The sequence below is a fragment of the Vanessa tameamea genome, chromosome 5 (genome assembly GCF_037043105.1).
Source record: "Vanessa tameamea isolate UH-Manoa-2023 chromosome 5, ilVanTame1 primary haplotype, whole genome shotgun sequence".
In the NCBI taxonomy this organism is placed as follows: Eukaryota; Metazoa; Arthropoda; class Insecta; order Lepidoptera; family Nymphalidae; genus Vanessa; species Vanessa tameamea.
The window spans coordinates 11,552,348-11,565,630 of record NC_087313.1 but is presented as its reverse complement, the minus strand read 5'-3'; the positions used below and the strand labels follow the sequence as shown (position 1 = coordinate 11,565,630).

General features: G+C 35.9%; 1 protein-coding gene across 4 annotated transcripts in view; it reads right to left on the bottom strand.

The window, feature by feature from the left end:
- LOC113392363 (uncharacterized protein) overlaps window positions 1-13,283 on the bottom strand; it is an 88,100-nt gene that overhangs the window by 38,182 nt on the left and 36,635 nt on the right. For all 4 annotated transcript variants that reach the window (XM_064221017.1, XM_026628755.2, XM_064221018.1 and 1 more), the window contains exons 2-3: window positions 5,584-5,727; window positions 3,455-5,223 (exon numbers count right to left, since the gene is read on the bottom strand). In XM_064221017.1, coding sequence (XP_064077087.1) covers window positions 3,455-5,223; window positions 5,584-5,727 — 1,913 coding nt within the window. The remainder of the gene's footprint in view (window positions 1-3,454; window positions 5,224-5,583; window positions 5,728-13,283) is intronic.

The following is a 13,283-nucleotide window of genomic DNA, read 5'->3' as shown; positions in this document are numbered from 1 at the left end:
TGTATTCGCAGTTACAAAATAAGCTTAATATTATAGTAACAAAAAGTCTAGAATAGCAATTGTCTGTGATTACATTCTTGAGACAGACTACATTTAACATAATATTAATTAATTATATTCCAAGTTAAATATAGTTAATTAGATTTGGTACACTGTTCCCGAAATAGATTCGAAGTTACTCTGAATGCAGGAACAGTTTACGTTAGTTAAAGCATTTAGATCTGATAAAGTACGAACAGACGGACATGTCTAACACTCGTGTCCTGTATCCTGTAGAAGTTGTTATGTAACCGACTTGTGGAAGTTCACGATTTTCCACGTCATTTTAAAACGCTCGTCAAGGCTAAGTGTGTATAATTACATCAATTTTGAACTTTTGCTTAAGAAATCAAAATATAATTTTACATAGAACCAACGGTTTTTGCCGAAAGCCGAGATGATCCAGTGGTTAGAACGCGTGCATCTTAACCGATGACTTCGGGTTCAAACCCAGGCAGGCACCACTGAATTTTCATGTGCTTAATTTGTGTTTATAATTCATTTCGTGCTCGGCGGTGAAGGAAAACATCGTGAGGAAACCTGCATGTGTCTAATTTCAACGAAATTCTGCCAAATGTGTATTCCACCAACCCGCATTGGAGCAGCGTGGTGGAATATGCTTGCCAAACCTTCTCCTCAAAGGGAGAGGAAGCCTTATCCCAGCAGTGGAAAATTTACAGGCTGCTAATGTAACGATTTTTGAATACGTTATACTGTCTAACCTTTCCGTCTGGGTACTAATCAGATATTCTACCGTATATCAGCAATACTTTGTATCGTTGTGTTTCGGTTTGAACGGTGAGTGTTAGATAAAGGAAGATAACACAAGGGACATGACTTAATTCACCAAGTTGTTGGCGTAACGGCGACGTAACCATTTAGGTTAATATTTTTTACAGCGCCATTGCTAATGGCGGTGGTGATCACTTACCATGAGGTGCATTAGCCCGTCCGCCTGTACATAACATTAAAAAAATCTAGTACATACTTCAGGCCACGTTGACTCAGTGTAAAAAGAAATATGAGTGTGTCAAATTCATCTCAAGGTTTACATAATTTTAAGTAAAACGTCAACGCCGTTAAACTTCCTTTAAACGTATCGTTCAGGAACCAGAGTTATGTCCAGCTCATCTCTTGTTTTCTTGTGTCAGACATTTAATGAGTCAGGTTTGATACTTGTAGAAGATTAACGTAATCCTAGCATGTACGTCCATGGTCGACGGTGATTGAAATTCATCACACATTTATAACAGGAAAAATATCTCATATAGAAGCGTCACGATATTAAATTACAGAAAATCTATGGTCATTCCGTTTTTGTTTTTTATGCGATAAGGCAAAATAAAAAACATATACTGCCAGCGTTGCCTAAAAAGGAAAATATATGAGGAAAATGATCGGCTAATTATATTATATATTCTTCTTGTTTAATCTCAACATAATATTACGTGTAATAAGAAAAAAAGATTATTAATTTTTTTTTTTTTTTCTTAAGGTATATGTCACACGCAAATGGAAACATCTGGCAGATAAATACAATAATTTATAATTGTTTCGTATTGCGTTCCGATCAAGGTGTAAATGGTAATAATGGGATTAACATTCAAGCAACACTTCGATGACATCATAACGATAGTATGTCATGGATAATATATTCCCAAGATTATGAAAAGCAAAGTCAAGTAATTGTGACAAAAAAATATAAGGACTCGTGGGAATTGTGATTTTTACAATGGACATATTGTTTGTAATAAAAAAAAAACCTTTGAAATAAATTTTGAAGTAACTAAACTAAGTGTATTTATATTAATTGTTCGTTATTTCAACATAAAATATATCCAGGGTCGCTATTGTTGTAAGATTATTTTTGGGACGTATTTTTGCAAAAGTTGAAAATACCTTTTATTAGTCAGTAGTTTTTGCCAGGTGTGTATTCGGAGCAAAAATTAAAATAATAGGTTTTCGGAATAACTCGCGTTATTAATTTTCAATAAGCATCTAATTTAATTGATCTAAACGGTATTAATAAATTCATAATCCGACCGTTAAATTAAAGCACAGTTTTCACCTTTTGTCATCCTCTCTTTTGTATTAAAAGTGTAATTTCAAATAAGTAATTTAAATAAACAAGGTTTTTTTATTATTAATAATAATTTCTTATTTAAGTATAATAGTTTAATTGTAACTATTATTTAAGATAAGGAGAAGGATGGGAGAAAAAATATTCGATTTTCAAATCTTTACAAAATGGCGACCAAGTTTTAACCTGCTTCCATAGAGAACCGACGACATGAAATTTTTTTTTTTAATATTATTGCAATTGCAGCATATGCTTCGACCATAAACCAAAGTCCGGATCAAACGTGCATCTGCATTCAATTGAAATATCAAGCTTTAAACTGCATATATAACTATATGCATCGTTATTTCAACACAGCAGCATTTTTGAAAAAATAGGTTTTACATTTATTATTTCTAAATAAATTTAAACTTGTTTTTGTGCATTGTGCCAGTAATAAGCTACCGTGTACTATGTATAATATTGCAGTGTCAAAGTTCCTGTATTGTATGCAAAAATTCTCGTGAACAATAGACAGAAGTCATTACTAATTTTACGGTTTAAAACGACGTGATATAATGACAATCATATTTTTTACTACGAATGACGTGGTTTGGTAATTAAGTTAGGTTTAGCTCATTTTGGACGTTAAGTCTCAGTATAATCTTACATTTTGAGCTAATTACGTAAAGTTTAAACATCCGATGTGATCTGCATTTTAATTGGGTCGCGTTTATGATTAATTTTCTATATTGAATGTTAGGTAATCCGGTATTATGATTCCGATAGCAATCGATCGTAAAGCGATATTAGCGATAGCTACGCATACGGTTTGATAATACAGTTACGCCCACCTCTGCGGGTTAGCGACGCACACGGCGCGCCGTGCTAGAGCCACACTTTCACCTACGCCCTCTGCGAGCGAATTGTATGCGAATACTGTGTCGTAACTCGGAACGACCCTATTGGGAATACCGTTGTAATTTACATAGTGCATTGTTAACGGAATATGTATGGAGTATGTCATGTAGCCGACGGTACAGCTTGCTGTGAAATGTTCTGTAGTTGTAGCGATATTGACATGACAATTAATCTAATTGGATTTATTGCAGTTGCAAGTCTTTACAATGCTGTCAGTTAACCGGTACGTGCTTTATATTGGTTTAAGGTAAGTTTGTGGAAATGCAAATGCCTACTACGAGACATCAGCAGTGATCACGAGTTCATCGCCCGGCATCGATCGCGCTGTTTGTAAACATTGCGGCAATATGCGACTTCGAACAAAATATTAGAAGATAACCTAGGCAACGCCCACGGTATTGGGCAGCTTGTCATAGAGGGTAAAGCGGGACTCACCTGTACGATCTGCGCGCTGTCTTTGTCGAGCAGAAACTCCATGGATTTGTGGGGCCGAGGCGCGCGCTGGTCGGGCGGCGCCAGGGCGAGCAGGGATCGCGCGTGCAGCACCGTGCGCTGCGTGTCCACGTCGGTCTCGAGCACGCCGGGCGCCGGAGCGGGCGGCGGGCGCGGCCGCGGAGGCTTGTGCGCCACGCCGCCCGCCACGGGGGGTGCCACCGCCCGCGACACACCCTCCTCCTTCAGCGGGATGCGCACATACTGCGGCCCGGCGGCCGCCGCTCGCACTCCCTGCCCCGCGTCTGCCGTCGTCGGCGGACCGCTGATACTCGCTCGCCCGTTCGCGCCTGCGCCCCTAGATTTTTTTTCTTTGCGCCCCGAGAATCGGAAGTTCGCGAACCGCGAAAGGAAACCGGCGATGCGGCTGCGCGGCGCGCGCGCGCCCGCTTCCGTCATTGCGACGGCGCACTCTGCGGCCTGCGCGCGCGATCCCTCGCCTTCCCCCTCCACTTCCACTACCTCTGCGTCTGCCCCATCCACGCTCGCACTCGAACTCTCGCTCGTCGTTCGTTCTGAACTTTCGTTACTACTCGTACTAGTTTCTCGCCAACTAACTTCGGCCACTATTGGCGAAAATGTGACTCCTTTCGATCCTGTCGAAACAGAGCGCACCGGTAACGCCGAGTCGGGCGGCCGCGGTGCGACTAGTTGTAGTGAAGCTCGCAACTCTTCTGGAGTTTCGCGATGCGGCGTCGCCCGCGCTCGCAACTCGGGCGTAGAACGAACTCGCGCGTCTCCAGACCGAAGGGGCGTCGATGCAAAACTAGGCTCTCGAACAGGGTCTGGTGAGGGAGACCGCGGCGGTGACGGTGTAGCTGATGACGGTTCCATACGCCGTCGAAGCTCATTAAGAACGTCATCCCATGCACCCCACGAGTCCTGTAGTCGCCGTGCAGTCAGCACGGAGAGCTCACGATCGTAATTTCCGGTGTCGGCGAGCGCTCTTTTCGCGTTTTCGTCCAATCTACGCGCTGTAGCTTCCATTTCCCTTGCAAACGCTTGTTCCGATTCGGTGGTGGAGTCGCTGCCAGCGCTCGGCTCGCGGGCCGGCGTTGACCGCAAGGGACGCGTGACCACATCGAGCAAGGGCGGTGGAGGTGGCGGCTGATGCGAGGGTCGCGGAGGGGGCGGCGGAGGTAGCCGCGGTCTCCGCGGCCCTCCGCGATAGTCTAGGGCCGTCAAGTCGGCCACGCTTACGGTGAAACTGTCGCAAACTTCGAAGGTCTGACGAAATCGCGCACTGTGTGTCGCGTGGCGTTTTGGCTCGGTGCAGACGTCGAGCTCGGCGGGCAACGAGAGAGCGCGCGCAGCGCGGTGCTGGCGACGCGTGGCACTGGGCGAGACGAGGCAAGGCACGCTGCCGGCGGCGACCGGCCCGTGCGCTATTTCGGGCGAGCCACGGCGGGCAGGCGGGGGCGGCCGGCGCGCGCGCTCACTGTAACCACTGTCCTCGCTGAGGTTTTCTGCTGAAAGATGGGCACGAGGCGCTGGTCGAACGGGCGGTGGTGACGCAGGGGGCGACTCGAGGGAGTCCGGCGATAGACTAGGTGAAACTGGAGCGGCACATGACCGTTCGAGGGATTCGAATTGCGCGAGGCTAGACGAACGTGAGAGGGAACCGAGGCTGGTCGGCGAGTTGGCTCGCTCTCGTCTCCGGCGTTTTGCCGGACACGCCCACTCCCGCTCGGACTCGCTGTCGCACTCCGATCCTGATGGATGAAGAGAAGCTAATTTCAAATTCTTAATTAATGCTACTGAGATACACCACCACCTTCAACGGCTTCAAGCGCCGGTAATGACAATGACACAGAAAGTGATATATTTATATTAATTTGGATAAGATCCAAAAAAGAAATCTAGATGTTATAATAAAACGTTTGACATACAATGTAGATGAACTAAATTAAGAAAAAAATATATTATTTAATTAAAAGGAACAACAAGAAACAATATTTATACTATATGGTGATAAGTAACGCCATCTATAATTTTCTTCAAACAACGTTGAGAACATTAACTATTCGTCCCTAGATGGCGCTATGTGCGTAAATTAAACTTTTTGTAAATACCTGCTGTGCCGCGAACATGTATGACTGAGTCGGCATCTGAGTCAGATAGCCAGGTGGCTGCAGAAGAGCGTTCAGAACGCAAGTCATCGCTTGTTTCCTCGACTATTGTTTCGAGGTACAAAGCGTGAGTGCTGCCATTGTCACCTGAACACAAAACATTTATTTGTATTTTCTATTCTATAACAGATGGCGCTAGTACACAAAATTTATTAAAATATTTTTTTTTTTCGGTATGGTCCACATCTAAGCAATAGCAGCAAACAATTATCTACTTTGATAATTAATTCAAATATTTGCATAAAATCGTAGTAAAAACATATAATCAAAACAATAATAATTCTGATGCTAGTAAACTTTCTCTCTTCTACTCATTGAATTATGTAATGTTGATATTTTATTCGTGCTAGTAACAAATTATCGTCCCCTTGTATCTATTTAGAAAAGGCAACTTTATTTCTAAGTACAGAAGATTTAAAACTCTGCAGCATTGATTGTATTTCCGTCAAATGAGTTCAATAACATCGACTTGATTAAAGCAGATACGTATTATTTTGTTAACAAAATTGACATTGTGAATACCGTGAAATTCTGATACTTAAGCCAAAAACTTTAAATACCTATATAAAATAATCATTACTATTGAAAAAATATATGAAATATAACGCTAGTGAACTAATTGACTTGATTTTTTTTGAGTATTACATCTGACTATTTGACGAAAGTTCTAAGGTGTGGTGTCCCACGTGTGGGACTGTGATACCCCCAGGGATACCCTATGTAATAATAATATTAGTTAGAATAAAAGTAATCAAATCAAATTTAATAGATTAGATATTATGAGGTCACACGTCAGGCAATCGCTGACATAAAAAAAAACGGATTGAACGATCAAATCCAATCATGATTACAGTTCACATAAAACAATAGTGGGGCAGATATATGAATTCCCAGTCGGTCTGACCTCGCTGATGAGGTCGGACGTGTACCAGACCATCGGAGCTATAACGGTGACTGCTCACTTTGTACGTCCGTGTGACATCTCACTAGGTATATGATACTGCCTATTTATATCTTGTATTTCGGTCGTCCTTATAAGCAAAATAATGTTTATTAATCTATCTAAAACGACAACGTTCGGATTATAAAATAATAAATCACGTAAACGAAAAAACATAAATAAGGCTATTATAAATAATATTTCTCGATAAAATACAATATTAAAAGATGAAAATCATGGAATTAGTATATTATTTTCATGCTAAATAATCTTTACGGGTTTCTCGGTCAATTATATATTTCGACTATAATATGAAGATTCAATGTTTTTATGAGTTTAGATCAATAGAGAATAATTTAATACATTGAACGGGTTTTCCTTTAAACAGAAAAGCTGTTCTAATCCAATTACGATTCAACGATTAAATGTCAATGTTAAAGTCAAAATCTTTATACATTATAGGAGCGTTACACTTATTAATTGATTAAAATAAATCTTCTTCCGTTTTGGAAAAAAAACCTCAGTCCTGAGAAGAACCGGCGAAGAAGATACCAATATATCGATACCTTTATATACCATACACTTCACGCGATACGTATTATACTGATAGAAGTAAAAATGAAAGCATCAAAATTCACCAATTATTCTCATTTATAATATTATTAATAAGATACGGTACCTTTTAACATAATTTATCGAATAGTAATTATTGAAGCATCGTCAAGAAGATCAGACGAATGTATTCCCGAATAGTGAGAGATTCATATTACATTAATATTTTAATTGTGTATAGATTTTTATATAACGGTGGTCAATTTAATTTTACTTCAGTTGTTATTAGATTATCAGCCACATCATAATCATTTCAAATGAAACGAGTTAATATATTACAGATATATATTTGTTATCGGATAATGTTACCGTTACTTTAACGATGAATCTAACACGAATGTTAACTGATGAAATATTGGAAAAAAATCTGTCAATTTACATTATTACGGGCCAATTTCAGATTCATAATTTTATATATAAATATGCTTTAATTATTTTCATAATAAAATTATATAAAATTCGTCAAATTGTTGACTTTTTTACATACAAAATTAAAGGCCCTTGAAGTTATTTGCTTTTAACGGCAAGATTAAATTATTCTTGCAATTTATTTTTGCAATTTTTCCTGAATATTGTTACTAAATTAAAATGTTCAGCGTTTCTCAAAGTTCATTAGTTTATAATTACTTGCAATTTGATCAGACTGCAATGGCAAGGAATTTTAATGGGAGTTCATCGACCTCGTTTGATGGCATTAGGCCGGTTCTACATTATCTATACTTTGGGATGGTTATTAATTGAGAAGATTAATCAAATATCGACTTTATACTGTTCTAAATAACCTTTACATTAATTTGACTGAATCCTCTACTCTTTCTAAACCTACATATGAGAACACATTATCGATAGTTTTAAATCAGTTCAAAAAGTTGTATATATTTTTTTTATTTGCCATTCTGCCAACAATATTGTTTATTCTAGATTAATCATAATTAAAACTTCTACTAATATAGTCTATTATAGTACCAAAATCTTTATTTAATATAGAAGCATTTGATTGTACAAATCTACCACCGGTTCTGAAATAAACAGCATGAACCTGAGAAGAACCGGCGAAAGAAACTCAGCGAGATTTTTTTATTATTTCAAATTTAACAAATTATGGGTTTCATTGCAAAAACAAAATCCATTTTTTATTTGAAATATAGTGGAGGTGATCATTTCATTTCCAACGTGTACGATTTAGGTAAGAATCATTAGTTTTTTAATATCTTTTAGTAAACAAAGGTTCCCTAATTATTATTTATTTTACTGTGGAAATGACTACAATTAAACAAGGCGCGCCGTATCACATCGACCACCATCTAAATCACAATATTATTTTAAATTAAAATAACATTTTCTCTAATAATGCATTGTATAATATAAATATTACTAATTAAAATGTTTATACTATTAATATCCTAGCTGACTATTTTGAGATTAGCGTGCAAACAAATAAACTATTTTTCTTATAATACTAGTATAAATATTCTGCCTTCTATGTGTGTTATTTTTCGTGGAATGGTCAACATATTTCGGACAGACTTCGGTTCTCTTCAACGGTTGCATCGACATCACGAAACCGGAATATTTCATAATAAATTCCTGTATGAAAAAATGCGATAGAAACAAAACGAACGCGGTCCCTTCGCAACACGGTTTATATTGAGGTAATTAGCTATCACGAACAGTTTAAATACAACATTCCAAACATTCGAATCAATTTGTAAGACGCGAAGATAATTACTGTATTGCATACTATGATCGACATAACATTTTTATATGTAATATAAAATGGAATTAAAACGAAGATTTATTTTTGTCGTTGAATGTTTTTTATATTTAATTAAAATGAGTAACTATTGAGTTTATTCTTCATAAATTATATATAATAATAATAAACAGATCTTAGATTCCCGTTTTTCTTGCGATTTGTTAATAACTCAGCTATATTCTGCCCTATTAAGAGCTAATGATTAATATAACTATATTTATAATTCAACACTATCATACTTAAATACTTATTTCCACTTTAATTTTAATTCCAAAATTCCGATATTAGTTTCGTCGATGTTCAAAACGCAATTTTTTCGCAAATCCATAGTGAATATCATAGATTAACCAAGCTCTCGACCAATGATATCACGTCAATTTGCTGTCAAATGTTGTTTATTTAGCTTTTTTCCTCTTATGGTTGGCATAGAGTATACATCTAAATGTAATTCAATGGTTGTATATTGAAGGTATTTTGATAATTTTTGTTAAATTAGCTGTCGCTCGCGGCTTGGTCGTAAGGTGTTAAGCATAAAAAATTTGCCTTTGTCCTTTTTTAGAGTTCAAGCTTGCTTCATACAAAATTTAACCAGATTCGAATCAGCGATTTAGCCGTGAAGACGTATATAAGACAGCCTGTTGCACCTCATGCAACTTTTTGTTTCAATATTGTAATTTTTAGTTTTAAGTTTCGGTGCAATAAAGTATAAATAAATAAATAAAGACAGCGTTACTTTCGCATTTATCATAGGCGTTTGGGACCAGTAAGTATATAAATATCGTAGTATATGTATATTGTATATAATATGTATATGTGAGCGTACATCTTCTGTTGGGATTAACATTGTATATTCTATTAAGCAAGTCGACTCCTAAGGGATATGTTCATTATTCATCTCGTGGTCAGTACTTCAGTAACAAGCAAATGTGATTACACTGTCTTAAAAATAACATGATGGATGTATACAAATATAGAAGGGAATACATAACTTTTTAACTCGTTAGGTTTATATTTATACGTTTCAGTTGTTCCATACTATTATTTTGTATTCATTATGATTCCATGGTCAAGGTATTTCAATCGAAATAAATAATTCAGTTACAATATAAACAAAATATACCGAAAATAATATCACGTTCGTGTAACGTGTTGAATGTTAGAATACAGTAATGATTGTATGGATTATTTCTGGTACGTGCAATAAACACATATTTACAAATCAAACATTGTACGTTAGTTTAAGTTTAGACATTCGTAATTTTACAGTACTATTCCATTTCATATAACAGTCGATTGTTATGCGAAATCTTATAGATATGTTGATCTCAAGATCTACATTACATTAGAATGTGAAACGTCATAAAACGGAGAGAATATCAAGTGTAGGCGCAGCATCAACGTCTAAACGTGCTTTCCGAGGAATCAGCTATTTCGTACAACAGTATAAAAAAATCGCTTAAACTACGCAGCAGATTTTCATATATAAACAGAGTTTTTTATGATATCGTAGGCGGACGAGCAAATGGGCCACCTGATGGTAAATTGTCACAAATACCTATAGACAATGGCCACATTATCCATTCCTTACATCACCAATGCGCCACCATCCCCGGGAACTAAGATGTTACGTCCCTTGTGCCTGTAGTTACACTGGCTCTCTCACCCTTCGAACCGGAACACAACAATACTGAGTACTGCTGTTTGGCGGTAGAATATCTGATGAGTGGGTGGTACTTACCCAGACGGGCTTGCACAAAGCCTTACCACCAAGTAGAGAGTGATTCAAAAGGAAGGTTTATATTATAGGAAAAACGAGAATTTTTCTATTGATGTTTGTATTTCAATCTAAAAGTCAAACGTACTAATTCTAATTCAGAAAAAAAAGTTACATTTTTATGAGAATATTTAAATAATTAATCAAAATATACTAATCGAACGCGAAACGTTTTAATTAATTTACACATCCTAAGTAATCATTTGTAATGTTATATAATATGAATAAATATTCTGATTTATTGATTCGTCTTATTCTATAAAAAATATTTAAAAGGATTACCAAAACTCACACCAAAACTCACACATTTCACAGATATTTCTGTACTCATATAACGAAAATAAACTGTTTAAAAAAAAACAAACTGTACGACTTTTTATCAAGAATACTTCCTGCTATAAACACATGTCATGAACACTCTTTAACAGCGTATTTTGATTGAAATTTTAAACACGTGATAAAATAATCGTCAAAACAACACATAAACAGCTCACCAAGTTAAAACGGTACCACAAGCGTTTAGTTACACGCTACAGAAACCGTTAATAAATTCGTTAATAAAAATACGATACACATTCACGTGATAGGTGAAGTGAAAACCGTAAAGTTAACTTTACAGAAATATGTAACGATGAGAGTAATTAGTTCGTCTTAATTAACTTGGATATAACGCCCTAACTGAACTAATCATTATTTTAATATGCATACATCTTGTCATAGGTACAGGAAGTAACAAGGGTACCCAACACCAACACCGCCCCTCCCCCCTCTTTTCAAAAGCGAGCAGAGGCGAGTAGAGCCAAAATCGAATGCGAAAACTAGTCAAAATCAAAATATACTTTATTCAAGTAGGCTTTTACAAGCACTTTTGAATCGTCATTTAACAAACTATTTAAAGTAAAGCTACCACCGGTTCGAAATGTAGATTCTACCAAGAAGAACCGGCAAGAAACTCAGTAGTTACTCTTTTTCAATATCTAAAAATACAGTCATGTTAGTTAAATACAATTATATATGTATGTTATGATCATATATGGCAATTATAAACTAAACTAAAACTGTTAAGAGTGAAATGTTTACCTACTTACATTATTTTGGGCTTTGAACATATTTGTTGTAGTTTAGTAAAAAAAAAAAACATAAATAATAAGGAATGCAACTCATAATATATATTTTTTTATTTTATTTATTTATATTTTGGAAACAAACAGTGCTATTAATAATTATAAATGTTGTACATAATTAATCCTTAAACCAAAACAGTTTCCTATGACAATTAATACATAAATAACTTTCAGAGTGTAGAAAGCATATTAATAATTACTATTATAAATTATACATTATCATTATAATATATATGTTAAGAAATAAGTCTTTAAGCGATAAGCATACTATAACAATATATTGTCCCTCATTCGTTTGGCGGGACTAATTAGATATTTTAAAAAAATACTATCTCTTTCTCACGCGAGGAGTTTATAAGGACAGCAAATCTTTTAGTAAAATCATTTAAGCTTAGAGATTGCATAAATCAGAATTCAGGTTCAATGCACCACTATTTTTATTATTTAATGTGCTTCGCTTTAATTTTAAACGTCGAATAACGTCGGTAATTAACACCCAATAACTTTGTTGTAATGCATCGTAAAACCACATAAATAACCGATTGCAACATTACATGAATTATTGTTTACAACATTTTTAAAACAAGATATCAAATGTGTTGAGATGATAGTTTCGATAAACGAAAATCTAGATCGGCAAGATGTTTCTTTATAAGAGAATGTCACATTTTGCACGTTTAAGAAAGTAGACTAATGCGGCGAAAACCGTTCTAATTCACTCGCGAACGTAAAACCTAAGTATCATATTACATTCCTAATTCGAATTCTAGTTTTTTTTTATTATTATTATTAATTACGCATTGGCTACACTTGGTTATTTAATGTCAAATTAAAATCGACAACCACTTATTAGAACCCAGAAAGATGTTTTATAATCTCTTACATTTTATAATATCAATCTCAAAACAATAACACATTAATTAATTGTTATTACTGTTATGTGAGAACATTTCTGTTTACTTCCAATACAGACGCTGATAGGAAGTTATTCGTAATAATCTGTGGTCAATGGATGCCATATTACTAGAATAGTTTATTTCTTAAAAGAATGAATTAACTTTTTACTGAAATGAACGTAATAAGGAATAACTTGATGATGTAATATAGAAAGCACGTTTATTTGAAAGTATGCTGTAAATGTAAAAATATACTTAAATTACAGAAAATGCTTAACAGTATGAAGTGTATAATTTGTTAAGGAGTACACCGCAATTGCGGAGGATTAATAGTGCGGTTAATATCGTAATGAAACTAAACTATTATAACGGACGTTTATCGTGTTATTTAGTTTTTGGGTCGTAACTTCTTTAGCGAATGTAACTGTGCTTATTGTATAGAAATATTACGTACTTTTAAACGGTTAAAAAAAAATATACGTCTTTTTTCTTTTTTTTTTGGTGTTCGATTTATTTAGACGACTATTCCAATTTTAAGGAG